The sequence below is a fragment of the Aulonocara sp. 'chitande type north' Nkhata Bay genome, linkage group LG1 (assembly GCF_057382095.1).
Source record: "Aulonocara sp. 'chitande type north' Nkhata Bay isolate Kocher_YH1m ecotype deep benthic linkage group LG1, A_spYH_male_GT1.1, whole genome shotgun sequence".
NCBI classification, from domain to species: domain Eukaryota; kingdom Metazoa; phylum Chordata; class Actinopteri; order Cichliformes; family Cichlidae; genus Aulonocara; species Aulonocara sp. 'chitande type north' Nkhata Bay.
The window spans coordinates 41,133,456-41,151,488 of NC_141344.1; the positions used below are offsets into that span (position 1 = coordinate 41,133,456).

General features: G+C 42.3%; 1 protein-coding gene across 5 annotated transcripts in view; it reads right to left on the reverse strand.

Annotated features, from left to right (window-relative positions):
* Window positions 1–18,033, reverse strand: part of arnt2 (aryl-hydrocarbon receptor nuclear translocator 2) — a 65,256-nt gene that overhangs the window by 17,231 nt on the left and 29,992 nt on the right. For all 5 annotated transcript variants that reach the window (XM_086296474.1, XM_086296500.1, XM_086296485.1 and 2 more), the window contains 5 exons: window positions 15,917–15,982; window positions 15,416–15,501; window positions 9,797–9,873; window positions 5,603–5,737; window positions 3,593–3,667 (listed from right to left, as the gene is read on the reverse strand). In XM_086296474.1, coding sequence (XP_086152600.1) covers window positions 3,593–3,667; window positions 5,603–5,737; window positions 9,797–9,873; window positions 15,416–15,501; window positions 15,917–15,982 — 439 coding nt within the window. The remainder of the gene's footprint in view (window positions 1–3,592; window positions 3,668–5,602; window positions 5,738–9,796; window positions 9,874–15,415; window positions 15,502–15,916; window positions 15,983–18,033) is intronic.

Below are 18,033 nucleotides of genomic sequence, written 5' to 3' on the forward strand. Positions count from 1 at the left end.
GGTTTTGAGTTGAGCTGTCACAGTAGTGCTTTCAGTATGACCCGAGTTTTCTTTCTCTGAGGAAATCACTCGGCCTATAGTCTGAATAATGAAAGCTCTCCAATTCTTCTCAATGTGAAATGCATCCAAGTTGACTTTGGGATGGAGGAAGGCCAGAGTAGCACAGGATTTGTTTCCACCCCCAACAGACATGGGGAGGAAAGAGGAGACGAAAACATTTTCATCTTGTAAAATCCAGCCGTGAAAAACTCAGTGATATGTTGTTGCTATCAAAACAAATGCCCCACATCACAAAGTGAAATAAATTACATAACCAAAAATAAATGTACCACATGGCTTTATCAATGAGATCGATCAATAAACCACACACTCAAAATCAAATAAAGAAGTTACCAGATATCCCTCCTGCCTATTTTATTGGGCACTTAGAGAATTAAACTTTACTTCATTACGTTATTTAATCTGCATGATCCGGTATCCATTTGTCACAAAGCTGATTTTTAAACTTTGGTATGTAAACACAGAAATAAAGTGGAGTGACGTCTTTCTCATTCTGTGGTAGAGAATATGGAAAGATTTTCTTTGATCTTTGGAGGTGATCATTATTGATCTCAGAGTCCTCACCCAATAACTTTGAGCAAAAGGCGCTTCTACCCCGTATTTTGATCATTTATTGAAATACGTACATCATAAGTACATATACTTGTGAATTACCCTTTTATGTTTGCGTGGTTTCATACATCAAAGTCAACTTGATAATTCTGTCTGATAACTTTTAGATAATTTGACCACAAAAACACCTGCCCAAATGCAGTGTCCGACTGGTGACTGAGATAACAACACTGCCTGTGTGAGAAGGGAGGGAACAGTCCAATTTATCCATTTTGTTCTGCTTATTCGGGGGCTGGTTTGTGGGGGCCTAAGCAGAGAAGGCCGGACCTCCCTCTCCTTAGCCATCTCTTCTAGCTTGTCTGTGGGAACACCAAGGGATTAACAAGCCAGCCAAGAGATATAGTGTCTCCAACATGTCCTGGGTCTCATTTTTGCTGTTTGGCTGGACCATTCCAGTGTGAGCTGAAGGCCAGCACCTGATGAAACCAACAGAACCATATCAACTGCAAAAAACAGAGGTGAGATTCTGAGACCAACCAAGTGGAAGCCTTCTGCCACTTGGCTATGCCTAGAAATTCTGTCCATTAAAATTATGAACAGAATCGGTGACAAATGGCAGCTTGGCGGAGTCCAACACCCAGTGGGAACGAGTCCGACTTATTGCTGGGAATGCTGACCAAGCTCTTGCAGAGATTGTATAGCGGTTGATATATGGCCCATAGCAACAGGCCTAACGTACTCCCGAAGCACCTCCCACAGAATACTTTAAGGGACACTGTAAAATGTCTTCTCCAAGTTCACGACATGCAGACTGGTTGGGCAAACTCCCATACAACCTCAAGTATCTTTGAGAGGCTGAGGAGCTGTTCCAGTGTTACGCGGTTTGGACAAAAAGCACATTGTCCCTCCTGTATCTGAGGTCTGAACGGACAGACTCTACTTTCCAGCACCCATGCATAGACTTTCCCAGAGAGGCTGAGGAGTGTGGCCCCCCTCTAGTTGGAGCACAACCTCTGGTCCCTGTTATTAAAGATGGGAACCATCGCCCTGTTCTGCCAATCCAAAGGTACCGCCCCAGATCTCCACAGAACATTGCAAAGGCGTGTCAACCAAGACAGCCTTACAACATGCAGTGCCTTCAAGAACTCAGGGTGAATCTCATCCACTCCATGGGCCCTGCCACCAAGGAGTTGCTTTACTGTCTCAGTGACCTCACCCCCAGCGATGGACAAGTCATCCCCCTAGTCCCCAGATTCTGCTTCCTCTATGGAAGACGTGTCAGTGGGATTAAGGAGGTCCACTGCCTGACAAAATCCTCAGTTGAGTTGTGAAGTCTCCCAATAGGATGGCACAGTCCCCGGGTGGGGCACCCTCAAGCACCCCACTCCGGGACTACAAGAAGGCCGGGTACTCTGAACTGTCATTCAGCACATAAACACAGGCAGAAAGTCAGGGCCGTTCCCCAACCTGAAGGTGCAGGTAAGAAACTTTATTGTCCACCAGAATAAATGCAAACATACAGGCAGGAAGCCGAGCAGATACCGAGATACCCACCCCAGCCCGCTGCCTCTCACCAAGGGCAACTCCAGACTTGGACAGATTAGAGCCTCTCTCCAGGAGACACTATCCAGAACCGGGTTCCAGAGTCCAGGTGTGTTAAGGTGAGCCAGACCTTATCTAGCCAGTACTTCTCAACCTCTCAACCAACTAGCTCAGGTTCTTTCCCACCACAGAGGTGACAATTTATGTCCTAATCACTTGTCTCGGTAGCTGGGGATCAGTCCGCCAGGGTCCCCGCCATTGCCAATCACCTGGCATACACTGCACAGACTCCTACAGCGCCTCCAGCTAAGGCCTGGCTCTAGGGCAGGGTAGCAGAATTGTTCCCTTGATTTTTCACTCATAGCGGTCTTCTGAATCGCTCTTTGTCTTGTCCCTCAGCAAGGACTAATTTGCCATGGGAGAAAGCCCCCCCAACAACATAGCCGCGGGGATCCCTGGTACACGCAATTCTTAGAGGGGCAATTAAGTTTATCAGAAAAGATTTTGTACAAGTAGTACAAACTCATAATGCAATCATAGTTTGGAAGTTTGGGATCTTAACCCTGTTGGAGGTATCGTTAGTGGCTTTTCTTAGTATCCAAATCCATGTGTCCACGCATGTGGAATGTTTCCTCTGCATCCATCCACAAATGTGCCCCATATTAGAGAGCGGTAGTTGGAAAACTTACACTTTGATGTTTTCCGAATTTATGTGAACTATGCACCAATGGGTTAGGCCCAGAACTCTGTTAGAGGCAAAGGTTTTAATCACCAAGTCAAGTTATGATATTCGACCAGAGTATGTAACCTTTCAGAAAATTAAAGTTAAGCCCCTACATGATCACAATCAGTTTTACTTGTGACTGAGAGAAATGAAAAAGTGGTCGACTTAAGCACAATACACAATCAGTAAACCCAATCATTCAACCATAGAGATGCCTGCTGAGAGACAGCTTATGGAACACTGTGTCTGTGAAAGAGTTGTTGATGTACTTTGTATGTGTGTGTTACTGGATTTCTCTTCTCCCCATTACTTATCTTAGACTGATCAAGCCTGACCTTTCCTGATCAAGTGTTTGCTATTGTACTTGTGATAGTGATCAGTAACTAAACACCACAACTGCTGTGTTTCATTGTTTGAGCTAAGCTCAAAGGAAACAGGAACACATGGAAAAATCCACAGCAGATGAAAAACTACCTGTTCGTCTAGGAATAAAACATGTTGGATGACTGATGCTGACAGGAAAGAGCTTCATGAATGTGATCAATGGATGGATGAGCCTCTAATGACTGCTTCAAAGTAACATCCAAATTTTCTCTATGAATGTATTCAGCTGTGTTTATATCCTCCCTGCCAGCCCAGGTAATCTGATGTAAAAGCTTCTTCTGCTGACGGTGAATGAGTACAGAAAGACGAAAAGCTACAGTGCAGTCTTACCTGTTGAAAACTTTCTCTCAGGTGGCTCTGGTCTTCGGGGTGGCAGAACTCCAGAATATCTTTCCCCAGCAGGTCCTGAAGGACAAGAAAACAGTCAGTTGTTAGGAGCTTATTCTTGCTTCAATTATACCACATTAATTTGGGGTGTATGCATTTATTTTCCTGGCAGATATTATAGATGTAATTATATTTGTGACTAAAAAGAAAAAATATCAACAACAATATAACAGTTATATTAGAGTGAGATGACCTTCAACAAACAGGATGTGTTTTTGTATCCTAATATAACAAACAGATGACTCAATTGTATTTCTTAAGTCAGTCAATAAAAGTCTATATGGGCTAGCAAGTAGTTGTGAAATGAACGTAAATTCTCTGTGTTCTCCTTCTTCCTGTTTGCACTTTTGTAAAACTATTCTCGAGTGTTGTGCTGGGTCACTCATCAATCATCCATCCATTTATTTTCTTAACCCCTTATCTTCTTCGGTGACATGGCAGGGCTGGAGAATATCCCTGATGTCACTAGGTGAGAAACAGGGTACGTCTTCCAGTCCATCCACAAGGCAAACAAAGACAGCTGCATACGCTTAGATACAGCCTCTTTGCAAAAGTGTTTCGATGATTTCGGAGATGTCTGCCCAGTCTCACGGCAAAGCGTGGGATAGACCCGCTCGCCTCGCAAGCAATCCCACCGACAAAGCGCAGGCCCCGGTACACAGCTGTAGTAACCCCCGCTGACTTCTTTTACTGAGGTTATATTTATCGATGTTTTATTTCCTGATGTTCTTATGTGTCCTACGTGTTTCAGTATAATTCTGAATTATAACTAACATTAAAAACATGTTTAAGGAGGAGAGAGAGCAAATAAATTCGATTAACATCTGATCTTTGGGTTTTTGTTCAGTAATCAGCGTGACCTGTGTATAAACGCATAAAAGAGATAACGTTGGTGTTTCCGTCATGTAGTAACTGCTGGCTTTAACTGTACAAAAGGTTGTTCGACACTATGAAACACATACAGACTTCATGATGTTCGGCTAATATTTTTATTGTGAATATTAATCATGAGGGTAAACGGCCCTGTACACCACGGAGCGAGGTCAGCATGTCCACGAGATCCTCAGCTCCATGAGTTAACAGAGTTTCCCAGCTGACTATCTAACGGTCATCTACGAATATGTCACGGCTCATATCAGTATGATTTTACAGAAAATCATCCGTATTACTGCCAACTATTCCAGAGACGTGAAAATCTACAGCATAAAGAACACAAACATATAGCAACACTGTAACAGAGATGAACCGTCAGTTTGTCCAGATCAAAGTGGAATGAAAGTGATTGGCTGAACAGGTGTGATCTGTGTTATCTGCATTTTAATCAGCGCAAGAGACTCAGCAGCAGATTAGAATAACAGTTACACATTTAATAAATCACCAAATGAATCCACGCAAGAAACGAGCAAACCTGTTCTGACAGTTTGAGTTTGTGTTCCCTCAGCTGCAGACTCGCTGCTGTTTAAATGTTTGAAAAGGAAGATTAGATATAAACAAACGTCAAACATAGACTCAGTCTGCCTTCACATTTGATATGAGGCCAACACGTATAGTGGCTGTGTCCTGTTTTAAGATCATACGTGTAAAATTGTTGTCTGAGCTGCATGGGCAGTGTTAACCCCGCCCACTTAGTTTGATGTGTGAGGCTGACAGATAAAATTATTTCAAGGAGCGAGATGAAGGGGACAAAAGTGCCAAAATGAATTAAATAAATAAATCATTAAATAATTATTTAAATGTGTCAAGAATTAATTAATTACATGTGTCAGAAATATTTATGTAATTAATTATTTCCAATTTTAATTAATTATTTAATGGTGTATTTAATTCATTATGGCAGTCCTGGCGTTCCATACTTACTATGCATTATTTTGCATTATTTTGCACTGCATAAAACACATTAACAACATGATAACTGTCGTCTTTTTTCATGACATTCATAGTACAAAGTCTGACCTGAGGCTGATAACCAATGACACTGATGCAGCGTGGATCCACAAAAGTGATGACACCATCAGAGTTGTGACGTGACAGGAACTCTGTGGGAACTGACAGGCCATTCATATCCATTGAGACTGGAGAGCTGGTCACCTGAGGAAGCCCCACACACACACATTTAACGCCATTTAGGTGTATGAAGAAGAGATTCAGGAAGGTTAATGGGGGGTTATTACAACCTTCTATTTGGTGATCTGACTGCCAAAAGTGGTAAAGAGAAAAACTGTAAGCAATTTGTAGTGCTTCAGTGAAAACACAGAACAAAATATGTATGATTCAATATCAACCACAATTTTGAAAAAACACACTGCGTAAAAGTTGCAAATTGATTTACATGAAATAAGTATTTGATCCAATATAACAGCCAGGATTCTGGCCCCCAAAGATTACAATAAATCAACATTGCACAACAATAAATCAATTACAGATACTCCTGATATCAAAATATTATGTATATACATCAAACTTGATCACAGATTTCTTTTCCTCTGCACCACCATGGGCAAGACCAAAGAGCCGTCAAAGGACGTTGGGGACAATACTGTAGACCTGCATAGCACTGTGAGCAAGCCTGAGCTTGTCTGATCTCGGAGGCTAAGCAGGGTTGGGCCTGGTTAGCATTTGGATAGAAGCCGTCTGGGAATTTCAGGTGCTGTAAACTTGGGGGTGGTTTAGGGGAAAATCCCTGGCTGCTCCAGTCTGCATGCCAAATATCCTCGGGCAAAATATTAACCCAAAGTTGCTCTCCGTATGAATGCTCGATAGGAAAAAGCAGATAGAAAGTGCTTGTTTGAATGGGTGAGAAGGTGGCAACTTGTTCATAAATGGAAAAAAAACCAACATCAATCGCCTTCAGTCTAGAGCTCCATCAAAATCATGGCGCATGAGGTGAGGATGATTATAAAGGCAGGTGGGACCACATTCATTAAGAACACTGTTGACAGAGCCTTCAACTTTCAGGCCGCTGTGGAACCAGTGTCCCAGTTTAGACTGGAGGCAGACACCCTCTACTTTTAAGATTAGAATTTAAACTTTCCCTTTTGATAAAGCCTACAGCTAGGGTTGGATCAGGTGACCCTGAATCCCCATGTTGCTGGTGTCTTCCATGATGCACTGACAAACAAGCTGTGACAGATGGCTGCCCCTCCCTGAGTCTGCTTCTGCCAGAGGCTTCTTCTTGTTTTCCTTCCCAACATTACCAAGTGTTGTTCATAGGAGGTCATTTGAATGTTGGGGTTTTCTATGTGTCATGGTAAGGTCTGAAAACATAAAATGTCTTGAGGCAACTGTTGTGATTTCGTGCTATGCAAATAAAATTGGATTGAATCACAATGTTGCGGTGTCTGCAAATTCCCCAGCCTCAAGAAGGCACATGAACAGGCCTGTCTTGAGTTTGCCAGTGAACATCTACATGAATCAGAGAAGGCTTCGGAGAAAGGGCTGTGGTCAGATGAAAGAAAAATCTAGCTCTAACTCGACCTGCCATGTTTGGAGGACAAGAAATGCTGAGTATGATTCAAAGAACACCATCCCCACAGCCAAACTCGGAGGTGGGAAACATGATGCTTTGGGGTCGTTTTTCTGCTAGACGTCTTCATTGCATTAAGGGGCCAATGAACGGGGACATGTACCCTAAAACGCTGGACAAGAAACTCCTTCCCTCAGCCAGAACACTGAAGATGAGTCGTGTGTGGTCTTCCAGCATGATAATGACCCAAAACATACTGCCAATGCAACATAGGAATGGCTAAAGAAGAACCATAATGTCAAGCAGTGGGCTACCCAGTTTCCAGACCTCACTATAGAAAATCTGTGGCGCTGAAGTTTTGAGCTTCCGTTTGGCAGCCAAGAAATCTAAGTGACTTCAAGAGTTCCTGTTAAGAGGAGTCCAAATCAATCCTAAAATGTGTGGCGTGGTGCGGTTTGTGGCTCAGCTGGTTGGGTTCAGGGTGTGGTGTCAGGGAAGGCTGTTTGGCAGCCAGTCATCATGAGCCAATCATGCCTCCCGTATTTTAGGAGGACGGCAGAACCTGGAAGGGAGGTGAACTTGAGGAGCAGAAGCAGACAGCGAGAGCGAATGAAACAAGATTGCAGTGAGTGGCTGGAAAGCTGCTCCATGATGAGTACTGGGATCCAAGCAACCTTAAATAAAGTGTCACACTGGTCAGAGCTCAAGTGCAAACATCTTACTGCTGGGCTTGCCAACAAAGGTTTCTCCACCAAGTACTTCGTCATGCTTCGTTTGGGGATCAAATACTTCACACAGTGAGATGCAAATCAATTTATAAATTCTATGTAATGTGTTTATTCTGACTGATATTCTGTCTCTCTTCATAGCTGTTGTTTGATACTAGGGATGTGCTTAACTAATTGTTACTACTGTCACTAGTCGGTACCAAATCTACTATATGTTTAATCTAATTGTTTTACATTTAATTGATGCCCAGTGTCGGGAAAGATTGCAGATAAGAAATGGCTCTCCCTTAGCGATAGGGTGAGGAGTTCAATCATTCAGGAGTCGTTGCTCCTCCACATTGAAAGGAGCCAGTTAAGGCAGGTGCCTCCTGGGTAAGGTGTTCAGACCAGGGAGGTCCTATCGGGAGGAGATCCTGGAGTAGACCCGGGACTCAGTGGAGAGAATATAGCTATCGCGTGCCTGGGAACGCCTCGACAATACAATACAATATAATATTAAATACAATGTAAACATCTCCCATAAATGAGGATGCTAGGGCAATTCAATGAGAATTTAAAATAACCCCTAAAAAACGAATGTATTTCACTGTACATTCATTTTAAGTTATTTGTCTAATCAACATTGTTTGCCTCGTTGAATACGAAAGACAATTATATATGTCATGGCGCTGGAAATACCTCCTCTCGCTCACTGCTCTCCTCTCTGTTTGCTTCTTGTTTTTGTGCCTGAGTAAGACATGTACACCTGAAGTCCATCAACTCATCTGCAGGAGTACATCTATCCCAGTTCACTTTACATTGGATCACTCTTCCCACTGCTAAGTTACAAATACTAAAGCTATGCTAACATAGGGCTGTGCGATATGACCAAAACCTCATCTCCCGATATAAGAATTCTATCGTCCGATAACGATATAAATCACAAAAATGTAACATTTGCTGTAAATTCTGTGAATCTCGGGCAGCTCGACTTGCGTGAAGTGTTTCCAGCTGTGCGTCATGTAGCTGGAGTCGAGTGTTTTAACCGATGCATGAAACGACACATTTTTAGACAGAAGTTGTAACAGCCGCCGTTTTCTTTGTGAGTATTTATTACACGGCGTGCTGCGGGGGAAAGCCTGTTCTAACGTTTGCGTCTAAGCTTTATTTTTTAACACCTGGCGGCTCTTTTTTACTTCTCATCCGTAAACAATCTGCTCTTTCATGTGATTCAGTTTATTTTGAAAAGTCTCAACAGGATCTTGAGCTTTATTGTGAAAGGTTTATGTGGAACATAAACAAGCGGACACGCGATGGTTTTACTGTTGTTGTTGCTAACGACAACGCATAAATACAGGTGCTTGTCCGTCCGTAGTGTGGTTATATTAAATATAAGAGAAAGAGAGAACTTTAAGAAATGAATATAAACACTACAGTGACATCAGAACCATGAAAAAATATTACCGTAAACAGTTTATTTTGCGACACCACGAAACAAACGATAGCGTAAAATGCAACATAGACGTTTTTATATCGTCATCCATATATATGGTTATATCGAACAGCCCTGTGCTAACACACACCTGTGATAAAGCTCTCGGCACACATCTTGCAGTTATTCATTCAACAGATCATTGGAGAATTTTATGCATGCTACACATTTACATAGTCTGCCACTTTCTGAACACGTTACAACAATATCACTTACAGTTGCAGAATAATCAAGGAGGGAAGAGTCCTATTCATCTTACAATAACTCGCTCAAATTAAGTGAGCTTTTCAGAACAAACTATTCTTTCAAAAATTTCTAACGGCAGACTCTACGGCTAGCTGCTTGATTTTATACACCTGTGGACCTGAAAACACTGGTATTCAAAGACAGAGATGTTCTGTCCACATGGAATACATAAAAACACACAAACACAGCCATTCCTTCCATTTTATCAAAGTGTTTAAATTGTTTGTGTCACCACACACCTGCAGTCTTCCAATAGCCACGAGGCAGTACTTTCCAGTCTGACCCGCCTCTGTGTCTTCTTCTGGTATAGTCATACCTGAGCACAAGAGAAAGGAAAAGAGCAAGGTGTGAAACATAAAGTGTGTTTTTTGTCGAGCACAGACAGATCCTTCTGTGGGAAGTGTTTACTCAGGAGAAGAGATTTTTCAGTGAAACAGATTAGCTCTGAAGGCTTAGAAGTGGTGACATTAAGCCCTTTCTGCCAACAGTCATCATGGGAAATGTCAACTCTCTGCCAACTTAAAGTGATGTGCTGCAGATATTGGTTGAGACTTCGTATACTGTGAGTGCAGTCTCATATGTTTTACTGAAACATGGTTGAATCATCGCCCGACTTCAATGTGGATCTAACTGGTTTCACCCTTATATTGTATGGTAATGCCAAAGATTGTCTGCAACTAAACTCCCAGTCAGGAAATGGACACCTGATGCTGCTGAAGCTCTGAGGGCGCCTGCTCTGAGCGTGCTAGTGGAAACAGATAGATTGACATGAACCTCTGTAGACACACAATCATACCCACAAAGACTGTATGCTGTTTCCACAATAACAAACTAGTGACATGAAGGCAATTTTCAACCAGAAAAGGGTAACGTTTAGAGATGGATGGGGAATCTGTGCCATCTCTGGCTTCAACAAAAAGAAAAGAGCCATTTAAGGAGCTGATGGACTCAACCAGTTCTTCAACGGATTTGACTATATGGTCACACCCAGTCCCACTGCTTCTCCTCCTCCTTGCATTTCTAATATGGATCAGGTACTTCCCCTCTCACACCTGTGCCTCTTTTACGTCACAGAGGCATGGGTGAGACTGGAGCTAGGAAGCCTAAGCTCTGGGAAGGCTGATGGCCCAGAGGGTGTGTTCAAAGCTGCTTGAGGACTGTGCTTCCCCCCCTAACTGTGTCTACTTCTCAACAGGATCTTCAATCTGAGTCGACACTGTGGAAGCATCCTGTATTCTGCCAGTACCAGTGTCCACTTGAACTGAACGACTACAGATCAGTGGCCCTTACACGGCACATCATGAAATCCTTCCTCATCTGGGGGCATTTGGAGCTGATGTGAGAGTTATGTTCTTTGATTTTAGTGCTTTTAATACCATCCAACTAAATATGCTCAAAAACAAGCACACAGACACGGGACTGTATTCCTCTGTTTCCTGGATTACAGATTAGCTGACAGGAAAGCCATAGTTTGTCAGGTTGGCTAACTGTGTTTCACCCACTAAAACCTTTGGTTTTTAATCCTCATACAAAGAGCAGAGGAGCTACGTCAGACAAAATTCAAGCAGTGAGAAGTAATCTACTGGCTGACATCCAGTCCATCATTAACCATGAACCCCAAAATGCCCAGACTGGATCAAGGAAGCCCTTTCAGCTTTTCTAACGCATGCACTTTGTGATAGCCAGTTATGGGCATTCGCTATAATATCCTGGCTCAGCCAGCGCTACCATTGTTCACTACTATTTTGCTGTGTCAGCACATTTTAAATATTCTCCGATGCTTTGACCCCAATCATAACTAACCAATCATAAAATGACCTTTAAAACATTGTTTTCCATTTCTGCAAACGCCACATGTTTGGATGGGCTGAGATGTTTTGAGTGAAATCTGTTCAAGTGAAGCCTTTCATGTCACGTCATAATTCCAGTTAAAAACAGAAGTTAGACCACAAAAAGGCAAAAATAAAGAAGTTAAATCAATTCCTCTTTCATTTTTGCCAGAAGTCACTGATGAATGAACTTTGTACTGTGGGATGAAGCTAAAATACCTTTGACTAAACGACAGCAGGAAATACAAATGCACAGACAGACAAAAATCCAAGTTCCAAATAAGACGATGACTTCATCGTCATCTGTGGCTACATTTCTCAATGTTCAGCCAACACCAAATGCACGCTCATTAAAGTGGAACTGTGCGTGTCTGGATTTTTCATAGCGTGTCTCTGTTATCCATCTGAAGTTTATAAGCGTCTGTATGTTGCTTGATACCCGATGTATTGTGTCCAGAACATTCCAAAGGAGTATTTTTAGCTCAAGGAAGAGAGACCATATGTCCCTGATTGCAAAACACATGTGGAATTATTCCAGTGTGGCCTGAGAACCCCGGGAGGAATTTTGTTGTTTTTATTTGGTGTTGCTCAGTCTCATCGCTCTACTTTGTCACGTCATCAATTTAGACACCTGGTCTGAGACCACGGCAGCATACCACGCACGTGCGTGTTACATTGTAAATACGGGCTTTTCCCCTCATGATAACATACGGTAACACAGCTGTAAGAAATCTGATTCATGAACAAATTTCATATAAATCATACACGGAGTTCGACCAACATTTGGGAGAAGCAGATTTGTTTTTAGCTGGATTGATTTTTTTAAACTCCTATATAAACTTTTGTGTCTTTGTCAATCTTCCTTTGCCTCTTAAAAATTACCGCTGGCTTACAAAAGTTCAAATAAATGGTAAAAAAGGCAGCTCCTAGATAAAATAGCTGGGCGACAGTTATTTTATCTGTAAGAGGCATTTGCTTAAAACTGGGGGTCCAAAGAAAGTGGTTCATCTTCAGTTTGAAAAATGTTTGCCAACACTTTACCCAACCGTTTATATAAAAGATGGACACAGCCATGTCAGCCTTCAGGTGAACACTTTCACTTTTGCCGTCTTGGTATTTTGAAACTAGTTGCAAGGAATGAGCAGTGGTTCTCTTTTAATCCTCACTCGGCATCGGACCCAAACCTTCTGGCATCACCAGTGGTAGCTCCTCCACGGTAGGTCCGTAAATGCCATGTACATGTAAAGACCAGTCATCTGAAAGACGTGCACCTCAAAGGTTTTCTGTTTTCAGACTTTATATTTTTACATTTTGTGTGTGTGTGTCATGTTGAGGAGAAGGCCCTTCTGTTTTTGTTTCCCCGCTGCTATTAAAGCTTAGCAATATTAGCTACGACTATCACTGGATCCTCTCAGGGGAACACTGAGTTTAAAGACAGGTTAACAACATCACTTGCCCAGCTGCAGTTAGCAATCTTCAAAGAGATGGTTAACACTCCTCCTTCATCTTTGGCAGTTTTCAGAGAGCCGGGGTTACATGGTGGGCACTTCAGACAAAGATCCATCCGAAAACATAATGTACAAAATTAACTTCATGATGTATTCAATAAGGCTTGAAATTAGTGAAGACCATCAACTTATAACAGCAGTGTTTACGCGTTTACAGTCAGGACACCAAAGACAGTTTTCAAATTCACACTTTGACACAGTCTGATTTCATTTGAAACCAGATGACTTGCCCTTTGCTGTCTGTTAGAATGAAGGTTTCGACATGAAGCACTTCATGTTATAAAGACAATTCACACTATGGGGCCCTGCTCTCAAAAGCTGACACAGAAGTAACACTGTGTGTTTTGGATTTAAGAAAGAAGTGCTTAAAAGTAGAGTTTTTAAAACATGTCTAGTGCCATCTTGTGCCAGTACAGCGCGTGACATCATTGGCTGGTTGTGGGCAACCAACCAAGGTGCAATCTCCTCAACAATCGAACCAAAGCGGTCAAGTGTCTTTTGATGAAAGACATGAAAGAACATATGATTGCCTTTATGGGGAAGATCTCTGAGGCAGGGCATGCTGAACCAGCCCCACCACCCACTGGTGAACAACAGTGCTGGTATTTTCCAATCTTTGGAGTTTATTACCTGCGTAAACCAGGCCAAGTACAAGTAGTGCTCAACTCCAGCGCATGATGCTGTCTCCCTTAATAACATCCTGTTGAGTGGAACCAACTTAAATACACTTTGGCACTTTTAAACTGACAGTTTTACCTTTTTTGTCTTCCGACAGGAGAAGCCTTTGACCTGTGGGGGTATTTTTTCCACAGTCAAGCACAGCAGCACAAACAGCATATTTGATCTTTCGGGATTTGCGACCCCAATAGCAGTACAGCACCAAGCGATATTCAGGGAGCTGTGCACTGAGCATTGCGAATGGGCCCCAACACCAACTAAAAACGTGACACAGTGAAAGAAAAAAACCTCAAAAGATTATGTCCTCAGAACAAAGTTAAGAAATGTTCTCATTTACACCGAGGAGAACATAAAACAAAACTCATATATTCCCTCAGTTGCGGTCCACGTATGCTCCAGTGCAATTAATACATAAATAAGGCTCAAACATGGATCTGATGATGGATCTGCAGCTTCACTGCATATTCAGTGTGGTAGATGAGATGCAGCTGTTTGTTCATCCACCACCTGCCACTGGGCAAGTGCTAACAGAAATGGTTATGGACCGAGTTGGTAATGAGGGTCATTTACTTTAATCAGCCGTGTATATCTGACATTTTTGACTGTGCTTAATGGTTTCACTAACTGGTTTTACTTTGCGGTTTACTGGCCTTACTTTTTGACTGTCTTTTACAGCTGTTGCCTGTTGTGGTATCAGCGTCGCTCTTAATTTTTGCCATACAGAATTATGCAGTTGAAAATATCTGGAACTTTAAGGTCTTGAACAGGTAAACAGTGAACAGTGGAAGGATGGGACTGCTTCCGTTTGTAAAACACCATCAGTAGTAAGAGCTGACTGAAGCTGTAAAGTTTCTGTTTCGGTGTAAGTAAATGTTACTACTTCTGATCAACAATGTCTTTTGAGCCTTGGTATGTGTTTGCAGGGTTCCATAATAAGTAACGCTACTGCTCATCTCACTCGTGTCTGCAGCCACATACAGCATACCCAAGCCTTTGTGGACATGATGCTGATCCTCATGTTTTCATGTGTTTCAACTTAATCTGAAGTGGCTCTAACTCTGTGCCAACCACAGGATTGGCTCAGTCCTACTCTCACTGTCGTTGGACTTTTGTGTTGTCTGTCAGAACACAGACAGAATGATTTGTACTGACTTTATATTGGGCATCGCTCATTTCTATCAAAGAAAATCTATTTTAACATTTTGTCCCCCAGTCCAGCTGAGCTGTATAGCACATCTTCCTGAGTATGTATCATTATGGCTGTGACTCACCCAGGTAGAGCAGCTCATCTGCTAATTAAAAGGTCACTTGTTCATTCACCAACAGATGGAAGTACCAGCCCTGTTTCCAGTCTGCATGCCAAAGTATTCCTGGGCAAGATACTGAACCCTGAGTGGCTCCTGATGTGTTCATCAGAGTGTGAATGGGTGAATAACATGCTGTATAAAGCACTTTGAGGGCTAAGGTAAAGTAGAGAAGCACTGCATAAGAACCTTTTACAGTGGGAGTGAGAAAGGGAGGCTGAGACACGCAAGCTTGTTCTCATTGTAAACAGCCAACTGTCCGCTGGGAAACCCATCAGCCAAAAGACACAGTACAACACCACTCCAGCTGTCAAAGACTTGAGAAGATGTAATGTTTCCTTTGGACTGTATTTGAACATGAACTTGACAGGAAAAAAAGCCTTTTGTCACAAGACACCAAGAAACTGTTTGAACTCTGTAGATACAGAGATACAGCTAGACTGAAGTCTTGATCCAGAGCTCAGCAGAGGCCACCACCACATCTCACTTACAAGAACTCTCAGTAGAAGTGTGATATGTATGAGTGCACTCTTGTTTACCTGCAGGGGGCCAGGCTTTGATGTAGCCAGTGCAATGCACCACAGAGTACTGAGCCTCTCCTTCTTTTGAGGGCCCGAGGCCATTCCTGACAAAGGAGGGAAAAACCAAAACATGTTAGCAACACAGACAGCGCTACATTGCAGTTTCATTTTTCCGTTGAAAGAAACAAGTTTTACACTTAAAAATGAATACAACATAATGATGAAATGAGAAGAGAATTTCTGATATAACTTTTTAGTTCCTTAAAAATGTACCCACAACTCGGAGTATCAGGTTGCTTTGGTGGAAATATGATTACACTGTTGCATTTAAATCTTTAGTACAAGAAGAACTCGAAGGCTCTGTTAAAATAAAAGCTCCTTTTTAGGAAAATATTTACTGTATAAAGGTTTAGTTGGTAACAGCTACAAAGCTTAGTGTCTATATTCCATTCAACCCCAGAAAAGTCAGGAGTTACGCCTGGATCACAACCATGGCTGCCATTAAAGCCTTAAACATACCTGTATCGCTTTCTCATGTTAGCCAGGCGGTTTAAGGAGATGTGATCCAGAGGAGCACTGCCACATCTACACACAAACACACAACACATACAACAGTGTTACAGAACTGCAACAGAACAAAGTGTGCACATCTTGAACTACAGATGCCAAAATGAGACAGTTACAGAGTACTCACTACTCACAGAGCTGTCAGATAATTCATCCATTGAAACATTTGTATGCTGATCGTTGACTATTTAAAATATTAAGCATTTGTTTAAACTCAGAGAAACAGGCTGCTTCAAACGTAGCTCATTGTGGAGCCGATTCCCTGCGTAAGTACTTTTTTCTCCAACTGAGTGCAAACCCTTGGCACCAGATTTTGTGAACGCATGTTGTAAGATCACATATTGGAAGACAAAAGTCTTTTCAAGAGTCATCAGTCAAAATTCTGAAGTATTTATATTTCAATACTAAATCAATCTTCAAACCAAGGAAAATTCAATGAATTTAATTTAGTGTTGGAAACATTGGAAACTAATTTGCTGAACAGTATCAAAGGATTGTTGGAGCTGAGGTGTGGAACCAACAGAATACATCACAGTGTCATCAGCATAAAAATGGAAATTGATACTTGTTGATGGCCCAGAACTGATCCCTGGGGAACACCTGCAACCACACCAAGGAAGGTACTGCCTTCAGCCTTCACACATCACATTACCAGCACAATAAAGAAGAAGAAGGACGAAAACAAAACAAAACAGTGCACGGTAAATGGACTGATTCTTATATAGGGAGTTTTTACTGTCCCTCAAAGCCCTGCATACCAGCGTCCCCAACCTTTTTTTGCGCCACGGACCGGTTTATGCCCGACAATATATTCACGGACCGGTACCGGTCCGAGGCCCGGGGGTTGGGGACCACTGCGGTATACAATATGCCTTCAGTCCAGTGGTTTTTATGCTCGCCACGTGGCTTGCGTCTCAAGATGATTTTCAAATCACATTCTGTGTCACGAGACAATCTTTGTGGTGCATCGGCCGGTCGTGCACATCTTAAATTTCATAACTTGGTGCTTTGTGCCGCGGCCGATGCAGCTGGGTTGAAGACACGAGCGTACTATCATGCCAGTTTTTACCGCCACTTTAATAGTAATCCTACACAGAAGCTACACTGACACACAAAAAGAGATGTTGCAAACTTGATTTTGTGAAAAGACCCACTTGGCTTTCAGCGTTAACTTTTTCGTATGGCACGATATTGTCTGATTGGCGACACCTATCGTTTAGGAGCGGCTTTATACAGTGCAGCTAATATAGTGCAGCGGATTGACTGCATCTGAGCGATGAAGGCACAGCAGAGAGCAAGAGTGAAGCGACCAATAGCAGCTTCAGTCACCTTTTTAGACTTATTCATACAAGCACTTTTTCCTATGCTTTCCTAAGGTGTTCTCTAATATCTACACACATTCATACTCCAATGTATCGGAGAGCATCTTGGGGTTAGTATATTGTCCAAGTTAGGGATCGAACCACCAGCGTCCAATCAGTAGACGACCTAATGGACATAATGAAGGTGACACTGCTACCATTTAATAACTAAATCGATATCTGCCTCAAAGGTGTTGCAAATGTGTAAGATATGATCCCCAAGTGTAAACTAAGATTTGTGTGTATTTATTCAGCTTTGGATGGAAAATAGTTTGTTAAACAGTTTTACGTGTCGTCACATTGCTTCATATTTCTGTGTGGATTGAAGCACAACTTCATTAGCCTTTAAAAGTTACCTACAAATTATTGTACACGTTTGTAAAGTCCATGCTTTACATCATCTCACACACATTTGCAGCACTTCTGAGGCAAATTTCTCTCCATAGGTTAGTTCTGCAGATGAACGTTACATAAACGAGACTCAATCTAATAAAGGCTCCACAGAAATGTTAGCCTGGTGATCATGCTGCGTTCTCCTTTAGTGCTGTTTCTGCATGTGTCACAGAGGGGATGCATTTCAGTGTTTCCAGCATGCTGTTTGCATTATGAAGAGCCAGAATAGCAACAGGAAAAAAGTCGACAGATTTCTGAGAATATAACACACTGAGCTCCGTGCAACTCTCAGGCCTTTGTGACAGATCCAGACCA